Here is a 14,406-nt window from a genome sequence, read left to right on the forward strand (position 1 = left end):
TGCCGCTTCCGGCTTTCATTCACCAAAGTCTTCCTTTTTTGCATTTTGCAAGTGTTCCGTTTTACAGCAACTTCATTGATTTCTCAGTAGTTTCTGGGAAAATCTTTGTCCTGGTGAATAACAAAAAAGTTCACTATGAATCTGATGGTAATTCAGAATATTTGTCTGGACATACAAGTGATTGAGGCCCATTGTGTATTCTCAGTGCTGTGACCACACATTATTTGACCCTCACATCCACAGTGAAAACGAAACAATTTCCATGGTTAGATGGTCAGCGAGTTGGAGCCATAAAGGCTGCTGTGCATCAAGTCTTTCATGAAGTCCTTCTCGGGGACACCCTGGATTAAAAACTTGTGGCTGAGGAACTTGGGAGTGTTCAACAGCTTGTTAGGATGTAGGAGGGAAAAAAAGGCAGATGCTTTCCATCATTGCACTGCTGTTCTCTTCAGCTTCAGCCGCGCTTCAGTTCATGCTGTGCTGCTGCTTCTGCTTCTGCTTTAAAGCCAGCATGAATCAGTACTGTGCTCCCTGTTTATGATGCTGCTAATGTCCCTCTTTCTGTCTACTTGTTTGTCTGGTGCTTCATGGGAACAGGTGGAGTACAGACTTGAGGAAAGGGGTTGGGGTTAAAAGTTTCTGTGTCGTCTTTTGTGTTTCTTAGATTCAGCAGTGCTCATTTTGTTCTTCTTGTGCTCTCTCTTTCTGTTCCCCTCTCCTCTGTGCAGGGTTCCTCAGGGAAGGATCAGTGCAGCAGAGACCTCCTGGTCTCCTCCATCTTTGCTGTAGCCAGCCGCAAAAGAAAGAAGTCAAGGGAGAAGCCGCAGCCTAGCAGCTCAGACGATGATCTGGATTCTGTATTCCTCAAGAAGGAAATCCTTGGCCAGAAGCCAAACCAGCAGACCGAGGCACAGGGCGAGACTCGTCCCAGCCCTAACACCAAACCCAGCACGAAGCAGCAAGCACGGACAGAAGAGAGGAAGGAGAACGGGAGGACAGTGGAGCTCACACCTAAAGCTAAGAGAGAGCACCGAAACTCTTTATTCCTGAGGGAGAAGATTACCCCCAGACGCTCCTCGCCTTCACCTTTACCTTCCCCAAAGATTTCCAACTCTCCCAACATCAGCTACCAAACAGCTCCTCAGGGAAAATCCTCATTGTCAGACCCTCCGTCCCAGCTTGATGAAAACACCTCAGACCTTGGGACCATGAGCTCTGGAGCATCAGTGCCACGATCCAGACCGAAAAAGTGGATTGCGGGAGTGTCCCCTGACCTGCCAGCAGGAGCCGCTCTGGGAGCAGGTGCGGGGGCGTCCGCTGGCGCAGAGGTGAGCTCTATCACCTCTGACTACTCCACCACCTCCTCTATCACGTTCCTGACTGGAGCGGAATCAAGCGTGCTGAGTCCAGAGCTGCAGGGTGGCGAGGAGGCAGATGATGAGCGCAGTGAGCTCATCAGCGAGGGACGACCGATGGAGACAGACAGCGAGAGCGACTTTCCAGTTTTTGCTCCAGGCGGCGGCAGCAGCCAGTCCACACCCTGCCCAGCGCAAAGTCAAGAAAAGGCAGAGGCCAAAGGGGGCAGTGCTATCGAAGGGGGCACCTCACCAAAACTGGAAGCACGGCGGCTCTTCCCAACACACCGCATGATCGAGTGCGATACCCTCTCAAGAAGGTGGTCCCTGAAACAGAAAACAGACAGTGAATCATCAGTCGAAGGGGCTGCTGGCAGCGGGGAGCGAAGCGAGGGCAGGGCGGAGTCTTCCAGCCGGTTGTCTCGAGTCCTGGAGGTGATGAAAAAGGGCCGATCCACGAGCAGCCTCAGCTCTTCTTCGCGCAGTGAGTCAGAGCGATCCGAACCAGCCTGGCACCTTAAGATCACAGAGAGGCTCAAGTTTAGGCTACGAACGTCCGCTGATGACATGTTTACTCAGAAGAACCGATCTCCCGACGGTCGCAGTAAGAAAAAGAACATCCGACGGAGGCACACCATGGGCGGGCAGAGAGACTTCGCAGAGCTGGCAATCATCAACGACTGGCGGGAGCAGGGTGGGGTGGACCAGGCGGCTGAACTCTCAGCTCTAGACCCCCTGAGGCCTAGATGCTCCTCTCAGGACTTATCCATTCGAGACTGGATTGCGAGGGAGCAAAGCAGAGGCTCCGAGCCAAGCGTCGAGGTTGCGCCCAAAGCGGTGCCTGAGGATGATCACGCAGAAGTGCATGAAGAAAGACCTCCCGAAAGACCTCCACCTCCACCGCCTTCGGATTCCCCTGGGGCTCAGCCTCCAGCCGGGGAGCACATTAACGGCAGAGGGCTGCAAAGCAAAAACAAAGGCTCCTTAGGGGACGACGCTCACCCACACAAACTCTCTGGAGCGCAAGTTGTCCGCTCACGGTTCTACCAGTATCTGTGAAATGGAAAACAAAAAACAAAACCGGGATGAATGTGTACGTGTATGAATGTGGGTATTTTAGCTGAGGTTACTGCACAATATTTTTTCTACAAAGTATACTTTATGTATCTACTGTACATACTTATTATGATTGTTACTGGAATTCGACTGAAGAGATGTCTAACACAGACTTTTCTCCTGTAAGATCGAACCCAACGAGTGCAAGAATCTGACTTTAATAGGACACGATGACAAATATAAGGGTCAACTCGAGTATTACTGAGGAAAGCAGGTGCAAGAGTTTTTTTTAATAAGGAATCATGACTCAGTTCTTCCTCTTTGGAGCGGTATGAAGAATGTATTACACTTTTTGGACTAACATGAGTTGCTTGTGACAATAATGTCTTTTTCAAAACGGCATGTCTGTGTTTTTCTCGGCTGTACTTGAAGTACGTGGAAGTAACTGAGGGCTGCTTTCTGAGCTGAGTGCTGTGGGAAGTTTATTTTTTTCTTTTTATGTTTCTTGTCGTTTTATTTTGTATTTTCACAGCACACTCACAACAGCCAGATATTAGCTTGAGGAACTGGGGGATTATTATAGTTTTATGAAATAAAAGACTGAGAAAACAGTAATAAAAGCTGATACTACAGTATGTAATGCTTGGTACAGTAGTTTTGTGAAGGTATAGTCCAAAAAGTGAGTTTTTACATACGAAAAAAAAGTGCCTCTTTTATTTGTTTTGTTTTTAAACTGTTTTTATGGATGGTTGGAAACACAAGGAGGGTTGTTTTTTTTCTTTTAACCTCACAGGCATTCCAGATTTTATCCTGTTTTTAGTTAAACTCACAGCAGCATCGGAGCAACATCGGATTTTTATCGCGGTAATATTTCATTATAGTTTTATTTCAGTTTTCCACACCCCCCCCCCCCCCCCCCCCCCCCGGGTTTTGCAGTAAAAATTGAACGGGTGCTTTAAAAAGCTGGGAGAAAAAAAAATATGTTTGAAACTGCATGAGACAATGTTTGCTGAAGAGTGAACATCTCGCCCGTGTTTACAGAAAAACATGGGCGCAACACCACGTCCTCCCCTCAACAAACACTGGAAATAAATAACCTTTATTTAGACCCTCGTCTCTTTGGCGTCATTGTTGTTATTCTCAGAAAACATCTGGGAAGAATAATAGACCAGATTTTTTTTTTTGTCCAAACAAATATATTTATTACAATAAATCGCATATGTTTTTATCAAAGCATTGTGTTGCTCTTCAGATTTGTATGCTTGCATCACGTTGAAATATTACAACAGCCTGATTTAAATCACAACAATCATGACAGCTGTTGTAATGCAACACCAGCTTCAAAGCTCAGGAATATACAATGATCTCTTGGCTTACTTTCCTGCTTTAAACAGATGGGGTGAAACTGACAGAGATCGTAGACAAATGTTTCTTAATTTTGATGCCTTCAAGATATAAAATTCTGCCTCATTCCAAGAAGTTTAAATAGAAATCTGAGATCAGGTCATGTGCTGCAAACAATATGAAGCATAAATAGTTGCAGAAATAAACAAATTACAAGTAACTGACACAAAAAACTTACTGCTCTTGTAATTTACAGCCAAAGTTTGTAGATTTTCCTGTTTTATAACAAAAGTCATAATTAGGGTGGCAAACCAGAGGCTCGGGGTCCAGAAGCAGCCCACAGAAAGAAAGGCTTTGGAAAACGGGAAGGAGGGTTTTACAACTTTTCCTACTGATGAAGACCTCATCATTGGCCACTCATACTAAACAAAAGTAATTTAGTAAAGAGAAAAGTTCCTGTTTTTCCACCAACTTTTTCCTGTAGTTTTATAAATTGATTCAAAATATTAAATGTCAAAGAGCCATGCTGACAGATTGCTTTCATTAACTACAGTAACTTTTCTTAAAAATGCAGAAAACCTGAGACGTATGCTGAAATTCAGTTAAATAATTAGCAACATGAATTATCATATTAAAGATTGTATCTTTTAAAAATAGGAATGTATATTTTTATATTTTTATTCTCAACTCTTTTATATGACCTAATCCTACAGAATAAAACAGAATGAAATTGTAGGATAAGTTGCACAGTAAACCAAAAGGATCTGATGAATTTTAATTTTTTTGATTTTTCTATTTTTTCTTCTGAAAAGAACTACTTTCTTTTCTGGCCCATCTTTTGTTTTCTCTTCCATTATTAGTTGGGAAGAACTAATTTGGAAAGTGAAGCTGTTCGCGGAGCATGAATTTCAACAAGTAAAACACCAGAAGAGCTAAATGAATAAATGAAAACACAAAGGATACTGTAGAATGACCACTCGGTAGCTTTCCTTATCAGCAGCTCAGCATCCATCACTTAGAACAACACAATAACGGGTACGACAGCTAGGAATAAACTACTAGACAGCCCTGCCGCAAAAGCATATCATATGGCCTAAATCCACAATACCCCACGGCTCAATGTAGGCACTAACATAACCCAGAATATGACAGATACTACTTAGCTCTCTGCTTTTGTAATGATCAGAGCTGATCAGAGTAAAGGTTTGAATGGGTGTCGTTACCCTGTCTTACTTTGCTAGTTGTGGTTAAAATCAGAATAAAGTTATATTAACAAATACAGCATGAAAACTGGTTTAGAGGATTAAACTGCTCCTGAAGAATTTCTTTTTTTATTTTACTAATTTTTTACTAGAGTGAGATGGAGTTTGTTTTCATTATGAAGGACATTTTCATTCACTATATTTACTCTAATGCCTCGCGATTGTTTTTTTTTCCTTTCTTCTTTTTTTAAACCTAGAATTAGAAGGCTGGAGTTTAGGACGCAGATACAAATGACACAAATCTCGCTCATTTCTTGATATGTGTTATAAATCAATAAATAAATAAATAAATAAATAATGGCTTATTAAATGTCGTTTCCCATCACAGTACGGCAGTACTCATGGTATCCATGGCAACTCTATACTTCCTGTTTCTGGGTGACATACCAATCAGCCTCACACTTCCGTAATCAGCATACATAAGCGTGTTGAACAATTCAAAATACATAAAAGTGAATCAGAGCTGACAACATCAACCCTGTGGGGTCTGAATGGATCCTTTACTACACTGACACAGCAAGGCAATTAGCATATTTTGCTTTATTATTATTGATTGTATGTTTTGCAAAAGACTGAGCCTTGCCCTGTCATTGCACCAAATCATCAAAAGCTGCAATAACCATGAACCAAGATGCACAATTGTCACGGTCCTTCCACATAAAGCGCACATAAAGCTCTGCTTCGCGTGACGTAACGTAAAGGCGAGCCCGTGTTTTTCCGTAGAGCTGGAGACATTCACTTTATGCAAGCCTCCACCTGACCTGACGCCTGTGCACCGCTCAGGTAAGACAGAGTTATTTACTTTAATAAACGAAACGAAAAGAGCACCTATCTGAAAGTGGAAGATGGCATGCGTTTATTTGGCAAGGTTTTTTTTTTTTGGTTTTGTTTTGTTTTATTTATTCAATTTTTAGATAACAAAACAAAAGATTATTTTCTACGGTTTGATCTTCTTTTCTTCTCGTTGGTTTAACCGTCCGTTGTCTTAGATGAGAGTTTACTGTGATTTTTCTTTAATAATATTCTGGAATCCCGTCTTTGGATATATTTCAAATATTTGCATTCTTGTTACATAGCACTGAGAAGAAGCAGCACCTGAGTCCCACAGGAATTTGTTACGTGACACCAGAAGAACAGGTGTAACAGGTGCGACAAACAACCTGTTTGCTGTCCGAAACTAAAACACCGAGCAGCAGAGATTTTCTCAAGTAAAATAAAGTAAAACAATGCAAACAATTACAAAAAAGCAAGTATTGTGTATACATGGTGTCTACCATTGAAAGTTAAATTCTTTTTACAAAACAATTATGTTTAAAACATTTACTTAACTTTGAAAGCTTTTAAACTACTAAAAACAGCCATGCTGTTTTGTGTTAAAACAATACCCTGAACCTGACATTGGCTGGACTCTCACTAATACTACTTTCTGTTTTTAAACCACATTAAGTCAGGGTAACATTCAACCCTGACTCTTACATGACACATTCCTGCTTTATTTAAGCAAACCCAGTTCTTGTAAAAATCAAGCACACATACTAGTAGAATACTGCCTCCATGTGGTTGAAATTTTCATTACACTTGAGAGATTATTAGGCTCTTTGGCCTAGATTGAGTGGAGTGAAGCTGCCACTCCTCCACATTGGGACGAAGTCAGCTCAGGGGAATATTGAGAAGTTCAATATGTAGCCCACTAAATTCTGTTAAATAAATAAATAAATAAATAAACCTCAATCATACACTGTGAAAAATTGCTGAACCCTTTTGTGGTGATCTTCATGATGGTGTAATTTACAGCCCACAGCACATTTAAACAGACAAACATTTTTACATTCCAGATCTAAAAAAACAACAACAACACAGTTTCAAAATAAATGAAAGCTGAAAAGTGTGTTATGTCGTGTTAGCTAATTATTGTGGAAAGTAAAATCACAGTGATTTCGACAACATGGGTTCAGAATTTTCAAACTGATTCATCCCGTAAATCACAAGTGTCACGGACCCAGCTCTGGAGGACTCGGGGTCCGTGAGCAGTTTTGACTCACCTCCCGTTGATATTGTTGTTATTATTATTTTGGTGATGTGTGTGTTTTTCTGCACTGTGCTGTGTTAGTGTGTGTCCCACTCATATGTATAGGCAGGGTATGGGAGCTCAGCCACCTGCAGGCCTGAGGGGTGTGGCCCTGCGGAAGGACTGGCCACACCTGAAGTTCATGCCACACCTGTTGGTGATCAGGGCTCGTCGGGGGAGCTACTTAGGAGAGAGTTGGAGCTCCCACCGGCGCGGGATCATTAAGCTAAGACTCCAAGTCAGTGTGTAGCATTAGGAAGTGCGGCTCGTGTGTGTGTGTGTGTGTGCGTGCGCGGGTTCAGTGTTTAACGGCTGCTTCTGTATTGTCCTGCAGGTGAAACGAGGGACCAGAAGGGCAGCACGCACAGGGTGTGCAGTAACACAACAGCGGGGAGCACGAGCACGAGCACAGACGTCGGAGGGAAGCACGCACATGGGGTTCGAGGGAGCAACGGGGAGTTATTGTGTTTACAGCTTTCCACTGTAAATAAAGAGCACTGTTTGCATCGCAGAGTCTGCGTTTTGGGTCCTCCTTTCCCCACATCCCCACGGTCTGCCAGCGAGACCGTGACAACAAGACACTGTGCTCACCTGCATAAGCTCCCTTTGTAGGATAAAATTATTGGTAGTAGATGTCAGCCATTTAAGCCAAAACCAATTACCAATAAGAATAATTATCATAAGAATATGCTTTAAAACATGTCAGCTAGTGCAGCTGTTTACATCATGAGAGTTTTCAATAATAGGTGTAGATTGTACCACCTGTTAGCTAGCTGTGTACACAAAGGTTTTATAATCTAGGCTCAATAGTTTTGGTCAAGTGTTCACATATATCTCTTCGTCTGTTGCTTTATATCTTATAAACCTGGGGCCCGGCTGTTTGCAGTGTTATTCAATCAGTACTCTTGTGAACATACAGTGCTGTGAAAAAAGTATCTGGCCCCTTCCTGATTTCTTAACTTTGCACATTTGTCACACTTAAATGTTTCACAGAAAGTAAAGTTTATTATTAACTAAAGATAACTTGATTAAATACAAAATGCATTATCCAGACATGATTACTGCCAGAGCAGTTGAATCAAGAAATTACTTGAATAGAATCAGTTAAAAGATCTCGAAAAGCAACACGTCATGGCTCGATCTAGAGCAACTCAACGGAAGATGAGAAACAAAGTCATTGACATGCCATCATCAGTCTGCAAAGGGTTACAATGCCACATTGAGACCATTATCCACAAATGAGGAAAACTTGGAACACTGGTGAATCTTCCCAGGTTAAATTAGTCCAAGATCACTGACTCACCCAGGAGCTCACAAAAGAACCCAGGACAACATCTAAAGAACTCCAGGCCTCACTTGCCTCAGATAAGGTCAATGTTGCTGATACAGTTACAAAAAAAAAGTCTGGACAAAAATAGCATCCATGAGAGACTTCCAAGGCAAAAATTACTGCTGAACAAAAAAGAACACATTTACCCCCCAAAAAACCCATCATGATTCCCAAAACTTTTAGGAAAATATTCTGTCCACTGACAAGACAAAAAAATGAACTTTTTGGAAGTCTTGTGCCTTGTTATGTCAGATCTAAAACTAACAAAGCTTTTTATAAAAAGAAGATCATACTAACATTCTAACCCAATTCTGCTCTCTAGCAGAAAATCCCGAAGGATAATGTCTGACCATCAGTTTGTGCCCTGACGCTCAAAAACACTTGGGTTATACTTAAGACAATGATCTGAAACAAACCAGCAAGTCCACCTCTGAATGGCTCAAAAATATAAAGAAATAAATAAATGAAGGTTTTGGAATGGGCTACTTAAAATCTGACTGAGATGCTTTGGCATGACCCTAAACAGGGCTGTTTGCGCTCAAAACTCTCCAGCGTGGCTGAATATAAAAAATTCTGCAAAGAAGAGTGGGCCAAAATCCTTCCAAAGTGTATGAGAGACTCATTGCCAGTTATCACAAACACTTGATATGCAGTTCTTGCTGCCAAGGGTGACACAATCCGTTCTTAGGTTAGTGTTAGAGAGTTATCTCTGGGATGCTGGTGTGATAACTCCCTGAGGACAAGGACTCCGATCAGAGAGTGGGGCCCAGAGAGTGCTTTCCAGATATACTTTAATGAACATTAACTGATTCAACAGCAGGCCAGTAGTACAGCAATTGGCATACTCAGTGAGAGTATGTGAGTGGTTCTAAATAACAAGAAAACAGGGAGAAAATTACTTTTTAACATAGAGCCAGATAGATCTGAACATTTTTTTCCCCTTAATAAATTAATTTACCATTTAAAAAATGGATTTCGGTATTTCCTGCAAATACTGCACTGTACAGCCTGCTGTATTAAACTGCCAGTGGACAAAATGGATGAGCTGTAGGTGCAACTCTTGTGTAACATACCTTATCATATCCTAAAGGAACCATGTCTGCTGTCTACCTTCTCCTCCTGCTGCTCCCCACAATCTCGGCTCAGACTTTTCGCTTTGGTGCCTGCCCTACTCCGAAGGTGCAGTCTAACTTCAGCCTTCAGCTGGTGAGCACAAACAGTATTCTGTATACATACATACAAAGTAAGCAAAGAGCTGTACAGAAATGATTGTTCATCTTTATTTACAGTACCTGGATAAGTGGTATGAGATCGAGAAGCTGCCTGCTTCTTTTGCCAGAGGACAGTGCATTGAAGCGAATTATTCCGTAAGGAAAGATGGGACCATCCGAGTCTTGAACTCTCAGGTTTTGTAAGTAGTAAGCAACTTGTGGTTTGCTAAAGGAAAACACCACTTTAATTGTAACAGGTGATAACATAGCAATTGATTTTCATTATGTTTTTGCACGGACGACCAGTCCAGCCACTACACTTCTCCAGCCCGAACGACATTCCGATGTCATTGCTGTATATCCTGGTGGTGTGGATCAGTGAATCGATGTTTTATTATTGCACCTGTGTATTTGCTGTATCAATATGTACATCACTGAAAAAACAAACAAAGACAAAAAAACCTTTCACCAAACAAACCTCAATATTGGCAACAATGACGGGTATTTTTTTTCTCCCCTGCAAGGTGCAGTTCAGGGTGTGGATTTAACGTGTACACTAGGCACCTTTCTTCTTATGTATTGTACGAGGAGAATGAAAACAAACCTGAGTGACATGATTAACATCTTGACCCTGAACTGTTGACTGAAGGCTCGGTGGCGGCACACCTCATGTGGCGTTTGCTGTAATGACACAGGGTGCTTGCTCGTGCTGAACAGAAGTTTGCACAAAGGAAAGAGATTTTGTCTAATTTGCTGTAATTGATTGTGGTAACAAGTAATTTGCTTGATAAACTCATACAGTATCTGTGTGTCTCAGGGGTGGTAAAAGGGAGTTTTTAGAAGGGACAGCTGTGGTTCCAGACCGACAAGAACCAGCTAAGCTTGGAGTTTCCTTCTCATATTGTAAGTATTTTGTTATCATCCCATTTAAATCATAAAGTACTCTATCATCATTAAAGGGCAAAAAAAGTACATAACTTATGGCATTTTTATTGGACCGCATTAAAAATGACCATAAAATCATTCTCTGTAGCGTTGGTAGAGATAGATTGTGGTTCTTTAGTGTAGTAGCTTAAATATTCACCTTGCAAGCAAAAGATTTGTGGTTTAATTCTAGGAGGGTTTGGGGGTGTGTCAGGATGAACAACTGGTGTAAAAACCTGCCAAATGAGACATGTGGAACCAGCTGCTGTGGGAGCCCTTTGTGAATAAGGGAACAGCTGGAAGTAGTTTCAGTGCCAGTGACCTCTCAGAAACAATTTGGTGCCCCTTATTTAGGGCTTTGAGAATGCCAGCAACCAAGAGATGGCAATGTCACGCCAAAAACTGAATATTAAAGATGGAAGGAGTAATCAAATGTAGTGGTATACCATTTCACAACTTCAGGTTTAGCTGGCAAATTCATGTTTAAAAAAAAAAAACAAAAACAAAAAACTAAGAAACTCAGTCACCTTTTGGATCGGATGATAGCGCAGATCTGCAATTTGTAGCCAAGGTGCTAAGTGTCATCCATAACACTTCACACTAGGACACACACCACTTTAGTGCAAGCTGGAGATCATTAGTCAACAAGTCAGCAGGATAACAAATTCAAATTGGAGACATGATCCTGAGATGACCAAAGGTGTCACTGTATGCTCTGTTTGACATCTAAATGCAGCAAAGGGGCAATGTGGACCAAGATCTCACTGCAGCTGTATGGATCATTAGACCTCATATATAGTGGCTTTGTCATTTTACTTTTTATGGCTTTGTATTTGGAGTAATGTATATCATGTTGCATCAATTCTGCTTTACAAATCTAAATCATTTGCAAACTCACCCATATAAAAGTTTGCTATTGTCTGTATTTTATCTTTCTGTGGCTGTGCTTTCTGTTACCAGTTACACCCTATGGCCCATACTGGGTGCTGGAGACAAACTACACCAACTACACCATTGTGTACTCCTGCACAGACATTCTGCGCATATTCCACGTTTACTACGCCTGGATTCTCGCACGGTCACCCTCCCTGCCTCCAGAGACGGTGCATTACGCCAAGCAGTTGCTGACTGATAAAGGAATCGATATTTCCAAGATGACGCCCACATATCAGAGCTGTGGAAATATTTAGGAACTGACAGAGAGGTTCATTCATTAAAGGGTTTTTCTGTTTGTAGAACTAATTATTTATCCTACCAGCCATGAAATCATAGTACATCTGTTACATTGTTGTTTCTTTTTATTTCATCATTGTTTTCATCATTTTAATTTTGTCATTTGATTACAAAGTGAATGGATTAAAGTAATATTTTGAGATAAAATTCATTTGATAATTAAAACATTTATATAGTACATATTCTTGCAAAGAATTAAATACTAAATCTGTAAAAAAGTGATTGGTTTGCATAGTAATTAGTCAACGAAAATAGCAACATCCTTTTTATATTCTATCTATAGTGCATCTTTTATTATTTACAACAATGAGCAAATCAAGCTGTTCTTGGTGATGGAGGGAAAAAGAAACTGTGGATCTGTTCTACTTAAATTAGAGCTGTTTTTTTTCCCCATTTGAACTGGAAATAATCTATTGAACATGCAGTCCTGTCTCACAGTGATGCAATAAATGATTCTATGTGCAACTTTAAATACTGATGAAATTAATCAGAATTCACTGATGAGTGGGTGACAACATCAACACTGTGCAGTGACAAAGAAGGTGAGAAACTAAGTGTACTCCTACTGTGACTTTCTGTACTCTTACAGGGTCTTCTCAGGAGTTGACATTGCAGCAAATTCACTCCAAAGCCAGACTGTGCATTGCTCAGAGAAACTGCAAAAAACCCAAGAGCTACTCGTCAAATTCTACAGGCCTCATTTAGCGTTACGGTCCTGGGTCGGTGACCTGGTGTTTTGAGTCTTGTACTTTTGTTTTCTTAGGATGGTTGTGTTTTGAGTTTTTGGTTTCCTGTCCTGTTTCTGTGCCCCTTCCTGTGTTCCACACGTCTGTTTTATTTTGAATGCTCTGCCCTATCTGCAGTGTGTCTAGTTTTGGTTTTCCTCATCTCGTTTTTTGTCCGATTACCGGTAGTCCCAGCTGTGTTTCCACCTGTTTCCTATCTCCTCGTTTTCCATCCTGTGTATTTTAGTTCTCAGTCTTTACCCGCTGTGCTGTGTGTTTTGTCGGCCAGCCTTTCTGTTTAGTTTTCAGTTTAGTTATGGTATTCAGCAATAAAGTCTCTGAGAGTCGGCACTTTGGGCCCTATCTTGCCTGCACACAGCCCTCATATGTTAAATGTTAATGTTCATGACAGGAAAAAAAAGATACTGAACTAATAGGACTTTTTGGGAATGGGTGCTAGGAGAAAGCCTCTTCTCTTTAAAAACAACATGGCAGCATGGCTTAGGCTTGCAAAGTTGGATCTGAACAAAGCTCAAGACTCCTGAACAATGTCGTTTGGACACACAAGACCGTAATGAAGATGTTTGGTCCTAAACCCACAGGTCCACATTTTTTATTTATTTTTTTTAATATTTTTATTGAGAGACAAGTTCAATTCAATTTCAATTCAATTTTATTTATATAGCGCCAAATCACAACAAAAGTTGCCTCAAGGCGCTTCATAGATACAGAGAAAAACCCAACAATCATATGACCCCCTATGAGCAAGCACTTTGGCGACAGTGGGAAGGAAAAACTCCCTTTTAACAGGAAGAAACCTCCGGCAGAACCAGGCTCAGGGAGGGGCGACCATCTGCTGCGACCGGTTGGGGTGAGAGAAGGAAGACAGGATAAAAGACATGCTGTGGAAGAGAGACAGAGGTTAATAACAGATATGATTCAATGCAGAGAGGTCTATTAATTAATAGACAAGTGTACATTAGTTTACAATGACAATACAATCTGTTCCCCTCACATATTTGTTAGTTTTTCTTACATGAACAGATACAATAATACACACACATACGCTTAAATAAAATTGAAAAAACAAACAAACAAACAAAACCTAAGAAGAAACCCAAAACAAACACACAGCTCCACATTTGGAGAAAACCAAATACAAGATATCAGCACAAACACCCTATACAAACTGCAAAGCAAACTGGTGATGGAGGGATGATGATTTGAGTGGGCTCAAACTCTGCACAAGCAACTGATAAAATCAAATGGAAAATAATTACTCAAGGCATCACTGCCAAAGATACAAGTGACTGAATCGCAAGATGAAGTTTTCACATGACTCAGTGACTCATGGGCAGTGTTGGTCAAGTTACTTGAAAAAAGTAATCAGTAGCTAATTACTTATTACTTCCCCCAAAAAGTAATCCCGTTACTTTACTGATTACTTATTTTCAAAAGTAATTAATTACTTAGTTACTTTTTAAAAACACGATTTACATCCTGAATAGGTGATAAAGCGATAGATCTTTCCGCCCAATTCTACTTTTTCTACATAATCCATCATACAAAATGTAATCAAGTGGAAAAGTCTCTTTTTAAAACTTGTTTTATTGGTTTAATCTTTTAACTTTATGCATTAATGTAAATGTAATTAATGTAATGTAATGTAATGTAATTATATGCAACATTCTCTGACTGGAAGAAATTTGTTTAACATTTAAACCTATTTTCTGCACATTCCAGCACATAAAATAAAATATTTTGTGTGTTTACACTCATTCTTTCAAATAGATGCAAGTAAAACACAGCAGAAAATAAATAAAATCAAAGACTAGCGGTCCTGTTGCTCTATTTTCACCTGGAAAGCAGGAGTGGGGTAGGCGGAGGTTTGCCCTGGT

The 14,406-nt window shown here is 40.7% G+C and overlaps 2 protein-coding genes across 9 annotated transcripts in view; both read left to right on the top strand.

Moving 5' to 3' along the window:
* The window catches only part of arhgap21a (Rho GTPase activating protein 21a), a 107,078-nt gene extending 103,753 nt beyond the window's left edge, over positions 1-3,325 (top strand). For all 7 annotated transcript variants that reach the window (XM_086306685.1, XM_086306684.1, XM_086306680.1 and 4 more), the window contains one exon: positions 729-3,325. In XM_086306685.1, the coding sequence (XP_086162811.1) occupies positions 729-2,414 (1,686 nt within the window). In that variant the 3' untranslated portion in view covers positions 2,415-3,325. The remainder of the gene's footprint in view (positions 1-728) is intronic.
* On the top strand, positions 3,324-14,143 carry LOC147322226 (apolipoprotein D-like). 2 transcript variants are annotated; one of them, XM_086306688.1, is made up of 6 exons: positions 3,324-5,800; positions 6,094-6,163; positions 9,506-9,621; positions 9,705-9,826; positions 10,444-10,529; positions 11,511-14,143. In XM_086306688.1, the coding sequence occupies exons 3-6, from the start codon at positions 9,511-9,513 to the stop codon at positions 11,738-11,740; spliced, it is 549 nt and encodes a 182-aa protein (XP_086162814.1). In that variant the 5' UTR covers positions 3,324-5,800; positions 6,094-6,163; positions 9,506-9,510; the 3' UTR covers positions 11,741-14,143. The 2 variants fall into 2 exon arrangements, with proteins under 2 accessions (XP_086162814.1, XP_086162815.1); XM_086306689.1 differs by lacking the exon at positions 6,094-6,163.
* Positions 14,144-14,406: the final 263 nt, after the last annotated feature.

This window comes from Aulonocara sp. 'chitande type north' Nkhata Bay, linkage group LG9 (assembly GCF_057382095.1).
Source record: "Aulonocara sp. 'chitande type north' Nkhata Bay isolate Kocher_YH1m ecotype deep benthic linkage group LG9, A_spYH_male_GT1.1, whole genome shotgun sequence".
Taxonomy (NCBI): domain Eukaryota; kingdom Metazoa; phylum Chordata; class Actinopteri; order Cichliformes; family Cichlidae; genus Aulonocara; species Aulonocara sp. 'chitande type north' Nkhata Bay.